This window comes from Megalobrama amblycephala, linkage group LG21, assembly GCF_018812025.1.
Source record: "Megalobrama amblycephala isolate DHTTF-2021 linkage group LG21, ASM1881202v1, whole genome shotgun sequence".
In the NCBI taxonomy this organism is placed as follows: domain Eukaryota; kingdom Metazoa; phylum Chordata; class Actinopteri; order Cypriniformes; family Xenocyprididae; genus Megalobrama; species Megalobrama amblycephala.
The window spans coordinates 23637056-23660607 of NC_063064.1; the positions used below are offsets into that span (position 1 = coordinate 23637056).

The window sequence follows — 23552 nt, forward strand, 5'->3', positions numbered from 1 at the left end:
GGATTTAGGGAACAACTGGCAACTCATGAATTGACGTTTTTGGAAGTATTATATTTTATATTAATAGTTTATTATTTTGACTGTTGGATTTATAACACCACGACAGTTTCTTCAAAAATTTGTTAAAATTATTTGTCTGTAACCTATTATGCTATGTTACCACTTTTCTGACAATATTATAAATATAATATTATGATTTATTTATATGATAAATGTGTTCTAAAGGCACATGCTATGTTACCACTTTTCTGACAATATTATAAATATAATATTATGATTTATTTATATGATAAATGTGTTCTAAAGGCAAATACATCTTTTTTTTTTACATACATAGGCATTAAATAAAAACATAAATATGAGCAATTAAGCATGACTCAAATAGTAAGAAACATTATTTATATATTTCTTACTCAATCTTTTGTGTATCTTATTAAATTTCTTATGACGAATGTTTTATGTCACTAAGGGTCAAAGCTGAGTAAGACTGAGTCAGCATTTTACCGTCATCTGACAATTCACTGTTTTTTTCACGTCTGATAACGCTTATTGGCTAATTCATAATCTATACAATGTCAAGCCACCCCAATAATTATAATTTATTACGAATTATTATATGAAATTGTATTGTTTGTGAATATTTTTTTACGTAGCCCACCAACTGATTAGTGAAATTCGTCTTTACATTTCTCTTATGAATAATAATGTGTACACTCTCACAATAAACCTGCGGAAGGAAGAAAAATTACACAACCGTACCGTCTCTCACCCACCGCGCAGTAGCAGTCAAAACGCGTAGTTTTAGTCCGCGCGACACTCAGCTCTCAGTGCCAGTACAGTCACGTATTCGTTACGCGCACAGAGCGCGAGACTCCTCGTACAAGTGCATGCGGGTCTCGCGCCACGTAGAGTCGTTGGTTTCTCGAGAGCCTTCGAGAGCTGTCACATCGGACAGGAATACAAATATTACGCTGAGAGAAAATACAAAATTATCTGTTTTGTCCAACAAAAATACTTAAAGACAGAATGTTCCGAGCTTGAAGATGGAAATGACCTCCTGCTCTGAGAAAACGGACCTCGGACCATTCAGTTTGTGGAGTTTTATTGTTAGTTTTGTCAGTTATAAACTACAGGTGATCCGGACGGGTCCAGATTCCAGGATCTTCTCAGAAAAAACACAAACCGTTCTGGTAAGTGTCGTGGAGAGTGTTTTGTCTCTTCTTTGTTCACAACCGCTTATTTTAAGATGTTTATACATATATAAATTTTTCTCTCTATAAATGTGTAACCTTAAAAATATAAAATGTAATATAATGTAAAATATACAATTGTATTATTACTATATTACACTATTTTATCTGTCTCTCTCTCTCTCTCTCTCTCTCTCTCTCTCTATCTATCTATCTATCTAGTTGGTACATAAACCTGTGGAATCTTTAATCCTTATTTGGTTGAAGCGTGCCATAAAAATACCATGATATTGGTCATTTGCCATGGCAAATCTATGGTAATCTTTGAACTACCTTGGAGTACAATGTAAATACCATTGAATATAACAAAGTACTGTAATTTTACTGCCTGATATATTCACTATACCAGTAAATCTCAACCCTTTTTGAGTAATGGACCCCCGTCATATTTGGAACCATCCTCAAGGACCTTAGAATAAAATTGGCTCATTGGTATCATTAATGTCTTTGTGACAACCAAATGCAATCAAGTGTAATTTACTTTAGTTGACTTGTCCAATATTCAGTCATATCACCAGTTATATTATACATATATTATCTTCTTTTATGGGAACATGTCAAATGTCAAAATATACAAAAATTCATATTCAGATATTTTATAAGGACCCCCTGGCATTATGTCAAGGACCACTAGGGGTCCATGGACCCCTGGTTGAGAAATACTGCACTATACCATGGTATCACATCAGTACTTTTCTGGTCATGTTTAACAGAGACTTCTATATTTGTTAGATGTTCTGCTGCCCGTCTTTTGCTGTTGTGTGATGGCTTACAGCCAGTGTTCACTCAGCAGGTAACATATTATTTATGCTCTGAAGGGTACTAAATGCAGCAAATCATTTTATTGTGTGTTCAAACATTTCCTTGGTTCTTCTATTTAACAATACACATGTCAGCAGCAGAATTGGCTGAGACTTTGAATTTCATCAACCGTTTCTGATAACGGTTCAATCACTATAAAATTAATTTTTAATATGCAGCCATATAAAATGCCCAATATACTGGAGAGCTTAAAAAATCTAGTTCAGCCCAGTAAAACTATTCCAGAGTTGGATACTTGACATCTTTGAGTAGGGATTCTGATGGCCATTATTTTTATGGGCAAGTTTTTGTGGTTTTGGATAACTTTGTAAATGTCACCTTAATTGCATGTATTCATACACACCCACACAAATGGTGAGGCTGTCTGTGGGTTGGTGCAATGGAGAACCAACCCACACAAACAGCCACTTGCTGTAACACACAATGATGAAAATGAAATCATCCAAAATTGGATCTTACTACCTTTTGTGGCTATGCTTATGCTTTACCTCGCCATTATAGTGAGATTTATGGTGTTGTCGCTTTAGCAAACAAAGCAAAGAAGGATTCTTTTGTCTTGTCCAGGAAGCAGCCAATGCATCACACCAGTTTAAATGAGGAAGATATGTGTTCCTGACTAAAAATACAAAAACATGGATGTCACAATGCTGTCAGCCTCCATGAAGGGACCTTAAAGGCCTTTTTTTAGGATGTCTTCTAGTTCTCCTTTACCTCGGTGAATATATTCCCTGTTGGAACCGGCAAGTGTATTGCAATGGCTTGCTCGCCATTGGCCAAAAATAAAGAGAGGCGGATTTAGTTAGTTCCATCTTTAGTGTCTGATCATTGAGACAAGCTGTGTCCTTCATAATCACAGCCTGACACCAAATCCCGCCTGTCAACAAAGAGGACTGCCACAATAAGGACTGTAGTGTGAATGTATTCCATTTTACATTGTGGCCACTGTGCTTATCTTTTCTTGTGCATTGCTCCATCTGTGTCTTTCTTTTTATCTACTCTATGTACTTTGGGGAAGGTCACACAGCATTTGACACCTTTTCAATGCTTTGCTTTCAGAAACAGAACTGTAAAAGTGTTATTGGCCCTTGTGGCTCATCTAAAAGAGCTCCAGGACTCCCAAAATCATAACCCCCAGACTATAGCATTGCATTTTTTCTGTGTTATTGAAAGTGTTGAGTGTGTATGTGTCACTTTAAATTACTTTATTCCTCCACCCGTGTCACAGCGGACACATTCTCCAAACACCGTCAGCATATCGTAGTACCGGAGTGCATCATTTATTTTCACCTGACGTTGGTCTATTGCAATTTTTTCTAAACGTCTATGCAGCCTTTTTTAATTAAACCTCCCTTGGTGCTTTTTTGCTTCCCTCTGTTTCCCTTTGTACTTTGATTACATGTCACCTATTTTCCCCTTCACCGCCCTTCTTTTTTTTTTTTTTTGGTTGCTGTATTGTTATTATTATTATATGCAGCATCATGAACACCATCACAAAGTTTTTTCAACAATAAATAAATAAATAAAATAAAATGCAACAATAAATCAATCAAATTATTTATTTTATGCTCATTTACATTTATGAATAAGTAGTTCTCCTGATTTAAATTTATAAAATAGTACATTTTAAATTTAAATTTTTTCTGGCTGAATCAGGATGTGGAGACGGGAGAGAGGCAGGGTGGGATCGGCGACTTTGACATAGACTTGATACAGGGTGATGAAACAGGCTTTATGCTGGGTAGGACCATTGGGGATGGGAGATTCAGCAGAACATCCATATCAAAATCCTCATAATAATTATAATCTGCAGAGTCCATTCAAAGCTCAATCTCAGCCACAGGATTGTGGGTGGGGTTGTCCTCCAAAACCTTGAACTCCACCATTACTCCTACGACGGCACATGTTGCAGCTGGCTCACACAACTGGTCAGACTCACAGTGGGGCTCGGGCTCCGGGGCGATGGTTGGCTCTGTCCTCATAGTAGGCTCTGACTCGTTCATTGCGGCTGGCTCAAGCCCTCCGTCTGCAGTGGGCTCAGGCTAGAGGTCTTCACGAGTCCACTTGGATCTGAAAACCCGAGACCCGACCCGAGACCTGAGCGGGGTAATTCGGAATAAAAATGTGCTTTTTCCGAATGGACCCGAGAAGACCCAAATTCTTTTAAACTACGTTGGGCATTTAACAAAATTTTATTATTTAAAATAATTCATTAATTATTTATTTGCAACATTATGAAGACCATCGCAACATAAGTATTTTCCAATAAAAAATAGAAAAAATGCTATTATAAATTGTCAATAATAGAAATACCAATACAATAATAATAATAATAATAATAATACTTATTATTATTATACAAATAGGGTATATCAACAGCTATATCAACAATACAAGATCTTTTCCTTTGAATTTCACTTCAGTATCCATATTCTTCAAATAAAAAAATAAAATAAAAAAACATTTTTTAATACTTTATTTTTACTTTTCATAACAGGGAACCATTAATAGCCATCACAATATGTTCATAATTTTCAGAAACAATGATGCAGATCACACTACATCATTTGTGTAAGTACAAATCATACATGTTGTACTCATAGTAAATTAATAAATAAGTGACTGAATACGTAAATAAAGACTTGTCAATATATGAATATATAAATGTGAGAAAAAGAAATCAATAAAAATGAATGAATAAAATAAACCTGATAAGAATGCATACTAATAATATCCTCATACATACACATTTATACATATACACATTCATGATCATGCATACTCACGTACTCTTACCATATGCATACAACCCACATAGTCTATGTTCATACACGTCAAGTTAACTGAATAACTAAAGTAAAAAGAATGTAAATAAAGACTGTAAATGACACTCGTTCCCTAAAACATTTTTGTATAAATACATTCACCTCTCTACTTTTTGCCCCATAGAGCCATGCTGTCTCCCATGTATGCAGACAGCTCAGTCATCATGGAGAGAGCGCCGTCCTTGCGGAAGGGAGGGAAAACGCAGCCACAGGGTTACAAACATCGCTGTCATCCTCCAACCAGCGGGAGCAGTGTTTGTGCCAACCCCACATACTTTCATGCAGTGTATGACATGAGTAATGAAGCATGCCAAGTTGACTCCTTCGACTACAGCAAAACGAATGGAGGGGAAACCGTGGTGACGGATGGGACACTTTACTCTTTGATGCCCAGTGACTCTCTGGTTCCTCCTGTCAGAAGGAGAGGAGGCCTAGTGGACCACCGTGATGTCATCAAAGCCCACCAGTCCCATAAATTGCAGAGCACGCCACAAGCCCGACGAAAACAATGGGAGTGAGTATTAAATAATGTGTCACGTTTTTAAATGTCTTGGGTTTGAACACTCTGAAGTGTACTAGAACAAAAGTCCATCAAAAAGCACCAATCACATGTGTTTTGGCATGTTTAGTCATTTGATGACATTTAAGTTTACTGTAATTTTGCGTGAGTAGTTTAATGTCAAAGCTAGTCTTATGAATTGAAATGATCAACGGCATAACCTTGTTTCATATAAAATGTCAGCAATGATACACATTTTGATGATAAAATACACCCATACCATTCATTTTTATCTACCAGAGTCGGTAGGTTTTGGTTGGTTTTTGTCTTACATTTGCAATGTGGCTGATAGATTGTACAAAATCTGGATATTTAAAGGTAAATCTATCCATCTGAGACCTAGTTTGTTTCCATGCCTCCTCTAAAGCTTTCAAGGAGCATGTCTTCTCTCAGACTGTCACTCAGAATATCCATCTCCTATCATATCTCTGAGAATAAAGGGCAGGTCATGTAGGTGTGTGTGTGGAGAGGATGTGTATGTTAGAGCCACAGTGATGGAAACATTGATGGACATAGTGATGACCCCTGCTTCATTTGGACCCTGTGTGTGTGGTTGTGCCTGACAGCAGTTAGTGAATGCGAAAACCTGGAGCTCTGTAGGGGAAACAGAAATTGCTTGAAATCTGCAATGGAAAGAGAACAAACTCAGACCAAGATGGAAAAAAGGCAAAAAGGTGAAAAACAGCTGTGATGAAGGTATGTTTGGCGAAAATGTTTTTGTTGGAGTGACGTAAAAGCCTGTTTATATTCTTGTGTTGTGATTAGTGGGGACATGCTTCTCACAAACTTGTCAGCTACAAGTCAGTCCAAATCCTCTGCTGACTTTAGCTTATAATTGGAGCCCGTCAAGATGATGTATTCTGTGCCACCAGTAGCACAAAACAGAAGAGCAAAATCATGCATTTCACCCTTCCATAGTTTGGACAAACAGATAGTCCTGCCCCAAACTAGCAACATTGGTTGAGGCAGAATTTGATGTGTCGACTAAGTTGGTGTGAAGAAAAAAAAGTTGTTCCCTTTCAGTCGGTCACGTTCGACGTACGTCAGTAGTGACCGACGAATTGGGATATCGCTAGAGAGCCCTATCAGCTTCGAGTGAACTAAAACAAGCCAATGGAATTGGCGTGCAATATTTGCATAATGCGCACCGCCTCCGACAGGTGTATATAAATAGGAAGCAGATGCAATCGCACTCTGTCTTTCGCTTCGGAGCCAACAGTTGGTGTCCAGCTTCAGACTTCACAAGAGTGAAACTAAACAGCCTTGGAGATTCAGCGTCTGTTTGTGTTGGCGTTAAGGCACAACAGCGAGGTCGCGAGCTTCCCGGGGAGCCTGAGCTTAAGCTCTCAACTGCTGTTTAACAGCAACTGAATTCCCATATAAAACGCAGTTGTCTGTTGCGATTTGGGCTGGTTCCTCCCGGTGTGTTCGGGGAGTGGTGTACCTGAACACATCGTGTCACTCCCTGTGTGCTTCAGCACGAGAGAGCTGACTCTTCCCCTTCTAAAAGAGCTTCACAGACAGACACTGCGTCTTTTTCAAGACGTCATTCTGTCTGTGCGTTTCTGGAGGCGGTCGTTTCCTATCCTCACTGACGGCCACAATCACTTTCTCTCATGTCTGCTTAGCGTGCTGAGACTGTGTTTGTGGGTGGCTCATATTCTCTTATGAGAATATGCCCACGTCGGCGCGTTGTTTGTCTCGCCTTTCTCGTAAGGGCTTGAGCGTTCAGCGCGCCGTGTGCCGTCGAGCTGCCGGCTGACAGCGCGCGTTGCCATGGAAACCCTGCGCGTCGTCTGGCGCTCTAGATGCACGGTCGAGACTCGAGCGTCTTTAATGAGGTGGAGTCCCCTCACTTATTCCCCGATCTAGTTTATTTTTCTGAATAAGAAAAATACTACTTTGGTTAATAAGCCTGGGTGACCAGAGGATCACAGTGGGGCTATACCCGCCGAGCCATTCTCCGTGGGCCCCCCACTCCTCTAGTGCATCGCAAACATGTTGTGACTATGTCCGTGGGTGGTTCATGTTTAATAAAACATGGCCACGTCGGCGCCCAGTGCGCCGTGTGTCGTCCAGTTGGACGGCCACGTTCACTGTCCAACATGGCTGGTAGCTTCTGCTTGGATTGCTGGTCCTTCTCATGAGGGACCTAGCGTCTTAGTCGGAGCTCCAGCAGAGGATCAGATGTCGACTGCTACATTGGAGAGAGTATTGTTGGGCTCTGAAAATGAAGATGATGCTGAGCGTCACACAGTCGTGATGTGCTCATGCTGAATCAGATTCAGACTTGACAACCATGCTTTCCCGGGCCCCTGGGGGCGTTGTGTGACGCGCACTCGCCTTGCCCCGCCCCCTGTGCCTGGACGTGCATGGAAAAACTTGGCAGTTTTGTAGCCTCTTTGGTGTTAAATATGGAACGCCAAGGGGGCCATAATCTGCATTACAAGTTTTTTCTCTCTCACTACCCTTTAGGGTGGGGTCGCAGTGCTACGGGCACACCACCTCTGCCCTGCATGGGTCTTGGCCCCCGGCAAGTCCGTGGTAGGCCAAAGCACTCATTGCATGTGGGTAGTTCTGAGTCAGGGTTGAGCTACGCATGATACAGGTCATAGCGCAGGCCTCTGGCCAGACAATGTCCACCATGGTGGTCCGGAAACACCCCTGGCTGGTCTTGCTGGGATGTGTCATCGTCAAGTACACTTTCTCGATGTGCTCATCTCACAAGCTGGCCTAAAACCCAGCCCGCTCTCCCCGCAGCCAACCCAGTTGGTTAGCAGGAGGCGGTCCTGGGGATATGGTGACCTGCAGCTGAAGTAAACAGTTCTTTCCCCGGAGGAGGGCCGGGTGGAGATTTCTGGTCTGTTCCGCCGCTGGCTCTCCGGAGTCCAGCGGTACCCACGAATAGAACTGTTATCTGATCCTCCAGGTCCCAAGAGGGTGTGGCTGGTAGTGTGCAAGGCCCCCCCTTGCCACTCTCAGCCCTCTCTCACTTCACCAGCAGGTTCCAGTGTGGTGGTTCAGGCCGCACCCCATGTGCCGTCTCCCATTCACACTGCTACCTCGCAGAGTCTGACCACACTCCGGGCCGCTCCCATGCCGTCCGAGTCGGGTCCCCGTACTCTGCTTGCGGCTGTCAGCGTGCGAGGCCCTGCCTTGTCACGCGCAGCCCCCCCTCACATCGCCAGCAGGTGGCAGTGTGATGGCGCAGGCCGCGCCCCGTGCGCCGTCTCCCATACGCACTGCTGCCTCGCAGAGTCTGACCACACTCCGGGCCGCTCCCATGCCGTCCGAGTCGGGTCCCACTCTGCCTTGCTGCCCCACCCCCGGTGCGTCTGTGGTGCCTTTGGTCCCGCTGGCTCGGAGTCTGGAGGCGTGGATCACGCTTCCCAGCCCGTCCCGCTGGCTCATTCGCACTATCAGACTCGGCTATGCGATTCAGTTCGCCCGGCGTCCCCCGGTTTTCAGGGGTGTCCACTTCACTCAAGTGTCGTTGGACAGTGCACCTGTTCTCCGGGCGGAGATTGCTGTCCTACTGGCGAAGGATGCAATCGAGCCGGTCCCTCCAGCCGATATGAAGTCGGGGTTCTACAGCCCCTACTTCATTGTACCGAAAAAGGGCGGTGGGCTACGGCCAATCCTGGATCTGCGCGTCCTGAACCGGTATCTTCACAGGATGCCGTTCAAGATGCTCACGCAGAAGCGCATTTTCGAATGCGTCCGTCCCCGGGATTGGTTTGCAGCAATCGACCTGAAGGACGCGTACTTTCATGTCTCGATTCTGCCTCGACACAGACCCTTCCTGCGGTTTGCGTTCGAGGGTCGGGCATATCAGTACAAAGTCCTACCCTTCGGGCTGGCCCTGTCCCCCCGCGTCTTTACGAAGGTTGCGGAGGCGGCCATTGTTCCCCTCAAGGAACAGGGCGTTCGTATTCTCAACTATCTCGACGACTGGCTGATCCTGGCCAGCTCGCGAGAGCAGTTGTGCGAACACAGGGACATGGTTTTAGCTCACCTCAGCCGGTTGGGTCTTCGGGTCAACTGGGACAAGAGCAAACTCGCCCCCGGGCAGAGGATCTCTTATCTCGGTCTCGAGCTAGACTCGGTCGCACGGACTGCGCGTCTCACCGAGGCGCGCGTCCAGTCGGTGTTGAACTGCCTGAGCTCGCTCAAGCGCAGGACAGCGGCTCCACTGAAAGATTTTCAGAGGCTCCTGGGGCATATGGCATCTGCAGCCGCGGTCATGCCGCTCGGATTGCTCCATATGAGACCGCTTCAACACTGGCTCCGCGGCCGGGTCCCGAGATGGGCGTGGCAGCGCGGCACGCTCCGTGTCCCCGTGACACCGAGCTGCCGTCGCACCCTTGTCTGGTGGTCGGACCCTTCGTTCCTGCGGGCCGGAGTACCCCTGGAACAAGTGTCCAGGCATGCTGTGGTCTCCACAGATGCCTCTGCCACGGGATGGGGGCCACGTACAACGGGCATGCAGTGTCGGGTCTTTGGACGGGGCCTCAGCTGCATTGGCATATCAATTGCCTCGAGTTGCTAGCAGTACGTCTTGCTCTGGCCCGCTTCAAGGAGCTGCTGTCAGACAAGCACGTACTGGTCCGTTCGGACAGCACTGCGGCCGTTGCGTACATCAACCATCAAGGTGGTCTATGCTCCCGTCGCATGTCGCAACTCGCCCGCCATCTCTTGTTGTGGAGTCAGAAGCATCTGAGGTCCCTTCGGGCCACTCATGTCCCAGGTGTGCTCAACCGTGCGGCCGACGAGCTGTCACGGCAGCCTCCACTTGCGGGCGAGTGGCGGCTCCACCCCCAGGCGGTTCAGCTGATTTGGCAGCATTTCGGCGAGGCCCAGGTAGACCTGTTTGCCTCCCCAGAAACTGCCCACTGCCAGTGGTTCTATTCCCTGTCCGGCGGCTCGCTCGGCACGGATGCCCTGGCACACAGCTGGCCCCAGGGTCTACGCAAATATGCGTTTCCCCCAGTGAGCCTTCTCGCACAACTCCTGTGCAAGGTCAGGGAGGACGGGGAGCAGGTCTTGTTAGTGGCTCCGTACTGGCCCACTCGGACCTGGTTCTCGGACCTCATCCTCCTCGCGACAGCCCCTCCCTGGCCGATTCCTCTGAGGAAGGACCTCCTGACTCAGAGACGGGGCACCCTGTGGCACCCGCGTCCCGATCTGTGGAACCTCCACGTGTGGTCCCTGGACGGGATGCGGAGGTTCTGAGTGATCTCCCGCAAGCGGTCGTAGACACCATCACTTCCGCTAGAGCTCCTTCCACTAGGAGTCTCTATGCGCTGAAGTGGAACCTGTTCGTCGAATGGTGCGCCTCTCGCCGAGAGGACCCCCGATCATGCTCGGTCAGATCTGTGCTTTCCTTCCTGCAAGAAGGGTTGGAGCGAAGGCTGTCTCCCTCCACCCTGAAGGTGTATGTTGCCGCTATCGCTGCACATCACCACGCAGTTGAGGGTAAGTCCCTGGGGAAACACGATCTGATCGTCAGGTTCCTGAGGGGGGCGAGGAGACTGAATCCTCCTCGCCCTTCCTCCGTACCCTCTTGGGATCTGACCCTGGTTCTCTCAGCTCTCCGGGGTCATCCCTTTGAGCCCTTGCGATCAGTCGACCTGAAAGTAATGTCTCTAAAAACTGTCCTTCTGGTCGCATTGGCTTCCCTGAAGAGGGTAGGGGACCTGCATGCGTTTTCGGTCGACGAAGCGTGCCTAGAATTCGGGCCCGGTGATTCTCACGTCATCCTGAGACCCCGGCCTGGATATGTGCCCAAGGTTCCTACCACTCCCTTCAGAGATCAGGTAGTGAACCTGCAAGCGCTGCCCTCGGAGGAGGCAGACCCAGCCCTAGCTTGCTCTGTCCCGTCCGTGCTCTGCGTGTGTGCGTGGACAGAACGCGAAGCTTCAGGACCTCAGATCAGCTCTTTTTCTGTTACGGAGGCCAGCAGAAGGGAAAGGCTGTCTCCAAGCAGAGGATGGCCCACTGGATAGTGGATGCCATCGCCTTGGGTATGACCAGGGCGTGCCTTGCCCGCTCGGGTTGAAAGCCCACTCCACCAGAGGGGTGGCCTCTTCCTGGGCGCTGGCTCATGGCGCCTCGCTGACAGATATCTGTAGAGCTGCGGGCTGGGCGACACCTAACACGTTCGCTAGGTTTTATAGCCTACGTGTAGAGCCGGTATCTTCACGTGTACTCGCATCCACTAGTCGGTAGACGTGTTGTACCCGCTCTAAGTGTCGGCTTGCAATGCCATTCCCGCCCCTTGGCCGGATACGTGCATACTTTTTACTCCAGTCGTGTTCCCCGCTTGGCGAACCCTGTCGAGTTCCTCCGCCTCCCCCTTCGGCTCGGACATTGCGGAGTGTCTGATGCCAGGCCTACATCCGTCGCTGACGCTGTCTGTTGGCTGGGGCCCATATGTCGTGACTCCTCTACGTGAGCGGTCCCATATGTGTATTCATCCACGGTTTAAAACTCCCCCATTGGGTAGGTAGTGGCCTCCGCAGCGTCCCCTACGGGTTCGCTTCCCCAGTGTAGTCTAGTTTACTTAGTGGGTATGTCGGAACAGCAGTAGACTCTCTCGGCGTAAGCTCGCCCCCTTCACCTTCCCAATTGGTGCGTCGGGTGGCTAGAGCTTGCACTGGGCACTGGAAGGGGTTTCGTAACTGTGGCGCTTTATTTGGGATCCCAATTCGTCGGTCACTACTGACGTACGTCGAACGTGACCGACTGAAAGGGAACGTCTCGGTTACGTATGTAACCCTCGTTCCCTGAAGGAGGGAACGGAGACGTACGTCCCGTCGCCACAGTTTCTGTACCCTCGCTGTTGTGCGGACACCAGTTGTCTCCTCAGCGAAAAACAGAGTGCGATTGCATCTGCTTCCTATTTATATACACCTGTCGGAGGCGGTGCGCATTATGCAAATATCGCACGCCAATTCCATTGGCTTGTTTTAGTTCACTCGAAGCTGATAGGGCTCTCTAGTGATATCCCAATTCGTCGGTCACTACTGACGTACGTCTCCGTTCCCTCCTTCAGGGAACGAGGGTTACATACGTAACCGAGACGTTTTTTAACCAGTCACCTGATGTCATGTGACTAATGATGTCATGACAACATGGATTCATGCTTTTAGGAGCCCTGACAATTCTGTATTTATTGTAAACTGGTAAAACATCTGCTCTGTCTATAGATAATTTTTATACAACTTACGTTGTATTTTCATTTACTGGGTAAATTATCAACATTAAATATATATCATTTTTCTAAATATATATATATATATATATATATATATATATATATATATATATATATAATTATGTACATAAATATAATTTTTATGTAATTTACATGTTACATTTTGATTTAATGTGTAAATTATATTAACATTGTGTATAATATTTAAAATATATACATAAATTATATATATATATATATATATATATATACACACACACATATATACGTATCTGTGTGTATATTAATTGTGAATTATTAAAAGAATACATATTTTTTATATTATTAAAAATATTTTAATATTTTTTATATATAATTTATGTTATATCAAAATATAAAATTATTTTAAATAAAATTCATTGTACTTCCAACTCATGGTCAGTGAATGTATGAATATATATATATATATTTACTTACTTATTTATTACATATTTATAGTTGTTTCTGGGAACAGGAGGAAATAATTCTACCTGAATATAGTTCAAGTTAGAAAGAACATGTTCTTTTCCACCTTGGCATTGTTAGCACAAAAACTTGTGTCATCGGCTGCAGGTCTCTGGTGTTTAGAAGAGTATGTCTGTGTTTCTGTGTTTTGCGTCACGGTGGGACCGCTTAACAATGAACACAGAGTGGCAGTGGAATCCAGTCACGACTTCTGTTGCGCTTTAGGGGTGTGGAGGCTTCCACTTTTATTGCTCACCCACTCATTCTGGCAGCCGTAGCAGCGGGGAGACGTGAGATAACAGGTTACTGACAGAAAATGCAATCTCACCTCATTTCACTCACTCATTTACCCTCACTCTCTTCTCGCTCTCTCACTTTCTCTTTCTTGTCTGTGGTCTGGGAGTGATCAGCTGTAACTAAATATGGACCCAGGGAGTCTGTCACATAGCAGAGTGGTAGAGAAATGCACAAAGACACACATGTATAAGATACACAACTAAACCCATTCAAGCTATGAAACAGATATGTTGCAGACACTGAAAATCTTCATGTAATATTTCATGTAAGTCTATTTGTGATATTGACCATGTGAACTCTTTTGTGGAGATGGAGGACAGATGTTTGATCTTCTTGTGTCCGTTGAAGCACAAGGTCTTTGGATCATTCTCTGATTATGCTGGAGAACATTATGTCAGTCTGGAAACAATTTTAGTGGAATAAAAATAATACTTTTATTAATTATGTCAATAACAAAATTGTCATTAACAATATAAAAAGTAAGATACCATACTAGGATAGTTTCGTGAATTGGCATGAAATGCTCACATTGTCCCTGTACAGGTTATTCTTACTGTTTAGCACTGAAATTAGAGGACCTTTCATTTGTGGTCTCATATTCTCTCAAGACATGTACAAAAACATACATTGGAGACTCTCTTGCAGTTTCTCTTCTGCCACTGCTTTGTGCTCGGTGTTTTCCATAAACACGGGGTACGTCTCTCACACGCTCTCAATTAGAGCAGTGCTATATTAAAACAGCCTCTTAAATAGATTTTAAAAAAACCTTGTGTCTCTTAGCTGTGTTTTGCTTTTTTTCTTGATACCTTTATCTGTGTCCTACATACCTCCCCCTTATATGTACTGTAGGTTGTTCACTTCATATTTCAGTGGTCTAGGTTTAGAACAAGAGGCTGAAAATCAAAACACTTGACCCTCAGGCTTTGGAGTATTTTACATATAGACTGTACACACACATACACAGTCTTATACAGAGACACTTGGCAGCAAGTGCAGACAGATCAGCGGGCAGTGTGACAAAGGGGCAGCTTTCGAGCGGACACTTCCACAGTTTCTGTTGGCAAGACAGACCTAAGCCACATAAATAGGGTAGCCGAGCTATTTTTAGCACCCATAAAACTGCCTTTTTAGCATTTCCAAGGCTGCAATGAATTAAAGCATTGATTTAAGACAGAGAGACTGGGATGATTTGTGGAAAATGACGTTACATGTGTGAGGGTGCTTGATGGTTCAATGTCATCTAGAATGATCTTGGAAGCTGGCAGCTGTAGTCCTTTTCCCAAACTGACCGAGAGGATGCCAACAGATGCAATTATTCAGACTTCCTCATTAGCCTCTGCAAATGGTTTCCATTTTGATTTATACAAGTGGCCAGGGCAGAAATCTCCAAGTGAGTGGACTTTGCTAAAATGTTATGGATTTTATGATCATTCTTTTCCTTAGCCTATATGAGACAATTTTTGTGATGGCAATTTTACAATGGCACAATTATTAACTGTACAATAACTATATCTGCACTATTAAGTTGTGCATTTACTGTAATACATTACCACTCAAAAGTTTGGAGTCGATTTAGAGGGGTCCTTTTTTAACTTTAGTTAGTGTGTAATGTTGCTGTTTGAGCATAAACAACATCTGCAAAGTTACGATGCTCAAAGTTCAATGCAAAGGGAGATATTTTCTTTTACAGCAATTGTTTTTTAAGGACTACAACAAATGGCTGGTAGGGACTACGATGAGCTTCTTCCCTTGTAACTTCTTCCTGAGTCTCTCCATCAGTGTTTGACTCTGAACAATGTAAGGATGAACACCGTTACTGACAATTGCCATTTTGACTGTGTGAGATTCTCCAGCCTTGTTGTTGATGAGCAACCAAAGTGCGAGCTGTTAAAGCTCAGCACTCTCCTGGAAAGCGGGATGGGAGCAAGATCTCATTTGCATTTAAAGGGACACACAAAAATGGTGTGTTTTTGCTCACACCCAAATGTGACAAGCTATAATAAATGATCTGTGGGGTATTTTGAGCTGAAACATCACAGACACATTCTGGGGACACCAGAGACTTATATTACATCTTGTGAAAAGGGGCATTATTGGTCCCCTTTAAAAAAACAAGATGCCTCAAATGCTCACCAAGGCTGTAATAATTTGATTATACAGTAAAGAAACAGTAATATTATGAAACAGTATTACAATTTAAAATATTGTTTTCTATGTTATATTTTAAAATGTAATTTATTCCTGGTCCTTACAGCTGATTTTTTTCAGCGTCAGTCATCAGTGTCACATGATCCTTCAGAAATCATTCTAATATGCTGATTTAGTGCTTAAGAAACTTGAAATTAGTTTGTGCTGCTTAATATTTTTGTGGAACTGTTTTCAGGATTCTTTGATGAATATGGTTAAAAAAAAAAGCATGGTGATTTAAAGCAAAAAAGAATTTTTTTTGAAATACAAATATTTGTCAAATAAATAAAGACTTTATACTCTCACTTTTATTGATTAATTGCTTACTTGCTGAATAAAAGTATTAATTTCTTTCAAAAATAAAAAATAAAATAAATAAATAATTGTAGTGACCCCAAATGTTTTGAGCGGTTGTTTTTCTTGTGCTTGATATGCGACATGTTGATGTAGTGAGAGACCCTTTAAAATGAATGTCATTGCATTAGATGATAAAATATCAAACCAAGAGGCATCTGCAAACAGATGTAACCAATTTTTTATGTACTTTTTGATGTAACTAATTGGTTCCAATGTGATTTTAGTGGATGCATAGATGAAGTTCCCTTAAAATATTTTTTTTTTCTTTTGCATAACACTTGTAGATTTGAGCTAAAGATTGAGAAAGAACAGAATAAATAAGTTTAAATTAAATAACAGAAGGTTATTGTGACACATACAAAGAGAAAAAGGGATTCACAGTGGGACACCAGCCATGAGATGAAACATAGGCAGAGTTTTTTGTGCTTTGTTCAGGGGAAAGCACTTTTGTGCTTGGGTGGGCAAAAATCATTTTTTAGTGAACTTGCATTTGAAGAGCCTTATATTATCTATGTCACAAAACGTGTTTTCAAAGGCTTTTTTTTTAATTCACAGAGGCAGCATAAACCTGTGCATGAATCACAGTTGTGGGAAAAAGAAATAGATTGAAAGATGATTGTTGATTTTAATGCACAGTTGACAGAAAAGACAATATGGAGAGCAAGATTTAAGGTGTGTTTTATGATATTATTTCATTTAATTTCTTTTATTCAGGAGCTTAAACAGTGATGCAGTAGTTTTAAGACTGTCCCTCAAGTAAGGACAGAACAAATGTCTGTACAAAAAAGAGGAAGTACAGTAACATGGTTTCTGGAAGAGTTAGGCAAAGAGTATAGAAAATATCATTATCTTCATATAAAAACAACAGAAGTCAATGAAAAGTTTCCATCATGATAAACAGTGTGAAAAAGAACAAAGAAATATTGTAGCCTATCCACCTTATTCCTGACGAGCCTACTGCATTTTGAATTATGGGTGGCATTTCCGGTTTCGGGAACTTCCATTCAAAAGATTGAAACGAATCATTTCAAATAATAAGGTTGCCCTACAAATAAAGCTTATCCATCAGTTTGACTGAATGACCTGTCAATTTTCCTTCACGTTTTATTTTCAGACATCATGAGAATAACGTAACGCTTGGTATTTTAACATGACATGTTATAACAAGAATATCTGGCAAGAGCTCTTTTCAGTCGCTACATTCTTTTCCTCATGATTATTTTCTTTTTTCCCTTTGCATTCTGCTGTAATAGTATGAAAAAGGACAACATATACTTCACATTTGTGGTCTGTTCTCTCGATATAATTTACAATATATCCCATTAATAAGTCACTGGAATGCACAAAGAATCTCTTTTTTCTCCTCAAATCCTCACGTCTCTTTCCAGGTTTGTTTTCACAGGTAAATACAATTTATTATCTGTCAAATTGACGGAAATCATTTTGAAATAGTATCACGCAATGCTGAAGTTAATGAACATTTTTATGTTACATAATACAGATATTACTACAGTGATGTAACCCGTCCATTATTGGTGTGGAAAGAATCATGCTTTTGGGGTTATTCATGGTCTGTTGAAAGTACCTTGGTGATGCTTTTACACTTTTAAATGTCCTTTTAATGTTCAGTGGTTGAAGGGTGAGTAGAATAATGTCATCTCGTTATACCCAGTTTTAAAAAAGACATTATTGCATTCATAGAGCGAGCCTTTCACTGATTGTTTAGAGCTTAACGGAAGTTACACATAATTTGCGCAAAGCGTCATGGGGCGTAGGAATAAGGTGGATATTTATGCTGCCTTCAAGTGCTCTCGGAATTATCGAAACTTGAATGCGATAAGCTCGTAATCACGACTTCAGAACTGAGAATTATCCAATTTCCTATAGCACGTGAAGGCAGCATTAGTCCATGTGAGAGGATGGACGGATCAATAGATGAACATCACCTAAGGAAATTATGAAATGGAAAGTAAAGGAATGAAATATGAAGCAATCAAGAGGAGGAGTGAAACAGGAGACAGATTAAGACCAATGAAAACAAACAGCAAGACAGCCGAGTGTCCTCTTAAACACTAAGCTAGTGTTTGTTTTTCTTTGGTTTTTTTCCAATTTCCCTTCTTTTGCATTCTAACTTAGCCTTCATCTTGCCCTCCCTCCCTCCTTTCTTTTTCCTTTGGTCCCCCTTTCCAACTCTCTTCTCTTATCTTCTTTTTTATCTTGCATCAATCTGGCTGATTGCCATACGTTGCAGACTTGTTCCAGACAGAGGCGTCCCTTAGGACCCAGTTTCTCTAGTATGCGTGTGTGTATATTGATTGCTTTCTGGTGTTGTTGGGAAATCGTAATTCCTGACGTGTTCCTTATTGTTACTGAACTTTCAAATACACCTCAGCAGTTTTCATGCAACTAAGTCTCTGCATTAAATTCATTACTCTACATAATTACTTGGCTGGATCTGAATAGTGCGCAAATGCATTACATCAATTTAAGCATCCGTGTCGTAAACCAGCTCACTGTCTGGTTTTTAGGTACAATTTATTGAGCCTGGGATCTTGTCAAACCACAGTGTTCTCCCAGCCTGAGACTGCACCTCCTGCATCTCAATTATGCATTTGTGCCATCCTGTCTTCCTCTATGAGATCTCAGTGGTGTGTGTTTGTGAGATAGAAAGCAGAACTGTTTGACAGTGTGATCCTAGGGATGACTTGGATGTTGATTTCTGTCTGAGTATGAGACTGACCAAATGACCATCATAATCAGGGGTTCAGTTGTAAAGGACATTCTGTCATTGTTTACTCGGTCTCATATTTTTCTTTCTTCTTTTGCAGATTTCTTCATATAATTAGGCCTGTCATGATTAATGTTAATTGTCTGGTTGTTGTTATTTGATCTAGTCCCAATTATTTTAGATATCCGCAATAATTGTGCAGTTTAAATTTCACTCACATTTTGCTATCTAATTATGGGAAATTTTGGTGATAATTTTGGTGATTTATATTTTGGTTATAAAATTCACAAAAATAGTCAGAGGTCTTCCTTCATACAAATTGAAGGTTTGTGGATTTATATTATATTATATTATATTATATTATATTATATTATATTATATTATATTATATTATATTATATTATATTATATTATTTTTCACAGCATTAAAGTTTATCTAATGGGCTTTTTTATTATAGTTTTTATCATTATATTATATACAATTCCAAGTAAAAAATAATATGTTAGGCTTACATTGTAAGTGACATGAACAAAACAGAATTAAATCGTCAATCGGAATTATTTGTATGACAATTAATTGTCAACACAAAATTAATTATTGTGACAGGCCTACATACAATGAAAGTCATTGTGGTCCAATGTTATTTTGGACCCCATTGAATAGACAAAATCTACAGAAGCCCTAAAGGGACATGGTGAAGGAAAAAAATATGAGATGGGAAGAAAAATTATTTCTCAATCCTTTTGTGTTCTCTCACAAATGTTTTGTGTTCCCCTGAGAAACTTTGCATTCGCTCGCAAAATGTTTGCGTTCCTTTGTGTTTCCTCACAAGTTTTGTGAGCGAACACAAAAACATTGAAATATATATTTTTTCTGTCTCATATTTTTTTCCATCACCATGTCACTTTACAGGCTCCGTAAAAACCAGTTCAGAAATATTCTTCAAAATATATTCTTATCTTGTGTAGTTCATCTGTTGTAGTTCATGAAAGTGGACTCAATTGTGATAAGAGATCAAACTCTACCTATGTCTGTGTCTTTCTGTGTATATCTTGTTATTCATGTCTGTAGGGCAGAACTCACCTTATTTTATCTCTCTGTCCTCTGTCGTTTCTCTGAGCCATTTAGATGCTAATGCAGCCAGTGAGCCCATTCCATCTGCTGCTGGCCCAAAGGTCACAGCAGGGTCAACTAAAATCTGCTCTGGGGGGCTGGACAGTCTGACCCTTATTTACACCCATTCAGACTTTCTTTTCTCCCTGACTAATAACAAATATGACAAAATACACACATGATTATGTTTTACGGGGTGCTGCTGAAGGTAAATATGAGTCTTATTTACAGAGCATATAGACGTTTATTTTCACTCTTTACTTTTTATTTCAAATGCTTCCACATCACTCTGAAATGTATTGCTTATTTTCAGGTGTCAGATAGCCGCAGATAGCCGTTGTCATATATGCTAGCAAATAATACTATGCAGTATGTGTAGTAGAGGATGTTAAAGCCAAAAAAACCTGGCTATTTTACAGTTATTACTAAAAAAAAGTGCACTATCATTAAGCAAGTCAAACAAAGAGAGTTTCATTCAGAAAAAGTGCTGGGAGACGCTCACAGCAATCTTCTCAATGGATATTAAGCCATAAATCATTTCTTTATGACAGTGCCACTGCTTTACTTCCCTCTCAGAGATTGATCCATTGCTTTTCGTTGCCATTCGTTCATATTTTGTTGTCACGATTTATCTAGATCCTTGCAGATATGTTGACATTTCACATACAAGACAAGACACACATTAGATGCTTTTATTTGATTTTATGCTTTAACTTCAAAACCATAAGTCATTCAAAGATATTTACTGGATATATTACAGTACTATTAGCAAACAAGAACAAGCAATCAAGACTTTCTGTAATGTTAGAGTTACTGCCCTCTGCTGGACAAAATATTCAACTGCACTGTAACCTAAGAACGTATCTCATGGTTCTTGTGGTAATTTTTCATGTTCACCTGAGGCATTTTGCTATCTTTAAAGTAACAGATTAGATGGACATTAAAAAAGTAACCAGACAAAGATGTAAATATATCTCTTTTTTTTTCATAAAATTGATCAAAAGTTACAGTGAAGACATTTACACCCCCCCCATTTTTGGTAAAATAAATGCTCTTTTGAACTATATTCATCATGGTTTTCACAAAAATATTAAGCAGCACAACTGTTTTCAACATTGATAATGATAATAAATGTTTCTCGAGATCATGTGACACTGAAGACGAGTAATGGCTGCTGAAAATTCAGCTTTGCCATCACAGGAATAAATTACATTTTAGAAAGATATTAAAATAGAAAGCAGTTATTTTGAATTGTAACAATATTTCACAATATTATTGTGTTTTGTGTGTTTGTTTGTTTATATTGATCTACCCCAAAGTTTATATTTATGTATATTATTCCATCATAATCTTTTGTGTAGACCATATATAAAATGTGTAGAATATATATGTAGTGTTTGAATTTAGTGACTAACATAATTATCTAAACAATACTTTTTGCTTTTTCACTTGCTTCTACACCATGGGTGTTGTGCAATTAACATCAGCCTTTCTGTAATTTAACCCTCATTGTATTTGTCTCGTTTAAAGGTGCCGTAGAACGCTTTTTCACAAGATGTAATATAAGTCTAAGGTGTCCCCTGAATGTGTCTGTGAAGTTTCATCTCAAAATACCCCATAGATTTTTTTTTTTATTAAATTTTTAACTGCCCATTTTGGGGCATAATTATAAATCCGCCGATTCTGAGCGTGTCCCCTTTAAATACTCGTGCTCCCCGCCCCCAAGCTCACGACTCTATAATACAGTGCATAAACAAAGTTCACACAGCTAATATAACCCTCAATATGGATCTTTACAAAGTGTTCGTCATGCAGCACATCGGATCATGTAAGTATGGTATTTATTTGGATGTTTACATTTGATTCTGAATGAGTTTGATAGTAGCCTATGTGTGGCTAACGGAGCTAAAGCTAACATTACACACTGTTGGACATTTAACAGTACATTAGCAACATGCTAACGAAACATTTAGAAAGACAATTTACAAATATCACTAAAAATATCATGTTATCATGGATCATGTCAGTTATTATTGCTCCATCTGCCATTTTTCGCTGTTGTCCTTGCTTGCTTACCTACATAAAGTCTGTGTGTTGCTCCGGACGTTAATACTGGCTTGTCTAATGCTTGAACATGGGCTGGCATATGCAAATGTTGGGGGCGTACATATTAATGATCCCGACTGTTGCGTCACAGTCAGTGTTATGTTGAGATTCGCCTGTTCTTCAGAGGTCTTTTGCAAAAATCAAATTTACATAAGAAGGAGGAAACAATGGAGTTTTAGACTCACTGTATTTCATTTCCATGTACAGAACTCTAATTATTTAACTATGCCGAGGTAAATTAAATTTTCAATTCTAGGGCACCTTTAAGTTATACATTTAATTGCCATTGTTAATGGCTGTTGACAAGATAAAACAATGTTTAAGGCCAATTTCAAAGCATTAAGCTAGATATTTCCTGAGTAAATGATTAAAAACCACAAACTTACCTCCCATGAGCTGTACAGTAGGTGGAGCTGTGAAACCTAGTTAAATTTTTTGCTTGCTCTTCCAATATCAAACACATGGTGGCACTGCAGGATAGTGCTGTTAGATTTCTGCAGCCCCACCTACTGTTTTGTCACCCTGTAATCACCCACAGCTGAGGGGATCTCCCATCTTGATACACATACTCAAGCACTCGCTCCTCTTCGTCTCTCGCCCACTCTCTTGCTCTAAGCCTCGACACATAACATCGTGATGATCATTACAGCAGCAGTGTTACAACTCATTTTGACAAGCTCTGTCTATCAGTTTGATTGAATGGATTTAATCAGTATGATTACCATGTGCTGTGCCTGAATTCTCTCTGATCACTGTGCAGTTGCAGTGAAAGCATTAAAAGGCTGAGAAAACCTGATCCACCATTAGAAAGGACTCATTTTATGTCACTCTTGCTGTGAATAAGCTGCTCACCCTCATGTCGTTCCAAACCTGTATGACTTATTTCCTTCCGTGAAACACAAAAGGAGACATTTAGCATGATATTTGAGGTGCTGTTTTACATTAAATGAAAGTGGATAGTGACTATGTGCTGTCTAGCTCCAAAAAGACCAAAAGTAAAGCATCATAAATGTAGTTTTAAGACACGTACACTAAATTCAAAGTCCTCCTTAAAGGGATAGAAAATTGTGTCATCATTTACTCATGTTGTTCCAAACCTGTATGAGTTTCTTTCTACTGTTGAACACAAAAGAAGATATTTTAAAGAATTTTGGTAACCAGACAGTTGACAGTAGCCATTGACTTCCATAGTATTTTTTTATGGAAGTCAATAGCTTGATTCTTTAAAATAACTTCTTTTGTGTTCAACCGTAGAAAGAAACTCATACAGGTTTGGAATAACTTGAGGGTGAGTAAATGATGACAAAATTTTCATTTTTGGGTGAACTATCCCTTTAAACCATATATCTTTGACTTGAAATTAAAGTTATTTACGGAAAACCTTGCATGACAGCTGTGGTCACCATTCATTTTTACTGTAAGAAAGTATTTTGTTCATTCTGTTATAAATTACTCCTTTCGTAGGTCATATAGGTTTCAAAAGACATCAGGGTGAGCAAACGATGAAAAAATGGAATATATTTATGATGGATGGATGTTTTTGGGGGGCTTTAAAACAGGTCCCCTTTCACTACCATTATAAAGCTTGGTAGAGCCAGGATATTTTTAAAT

The 23552-nt window shown here is 41.3% G+C and overlaps 1 protein-coding gene across 15 annotated transcripts in view; it reads left to right on the forward strand.

The window, feature by feature from the left end:
* Window positions 1–760: 760 nt before the first annotated feature.
* Window positions 761–23552, forward strand: part of cacna1ab (calcium channel, voltage-dependent, P/Q type, alpha 1A subunit, b) — a 153614-nt gene continuing 130822 nt past the window's right edge. For 13 of the 15 annotated variants that reach the window (XM_048173253.1, XM_048173260.1, XM_048173262.1 and 10 more), the window contains exons 1-2: window positions 764–1190; window positions 5019–5408. In XM_048173253.1, the coding sequence (XP_048029210.1) occupies window positions 5023–5408 (386 nt within the window). In that variant the 5' untranslated portion in view covers window positions 764–1190; window positions 5019–5022. Of the gene's footprint in view, window positions 1191–5018; window positions 5409–23552 lie in introns of all 15 variants that reach the window. The other 2 variants (XR_007182217.1, XM_048173265.1) reach the window with 2 other exon arrangements.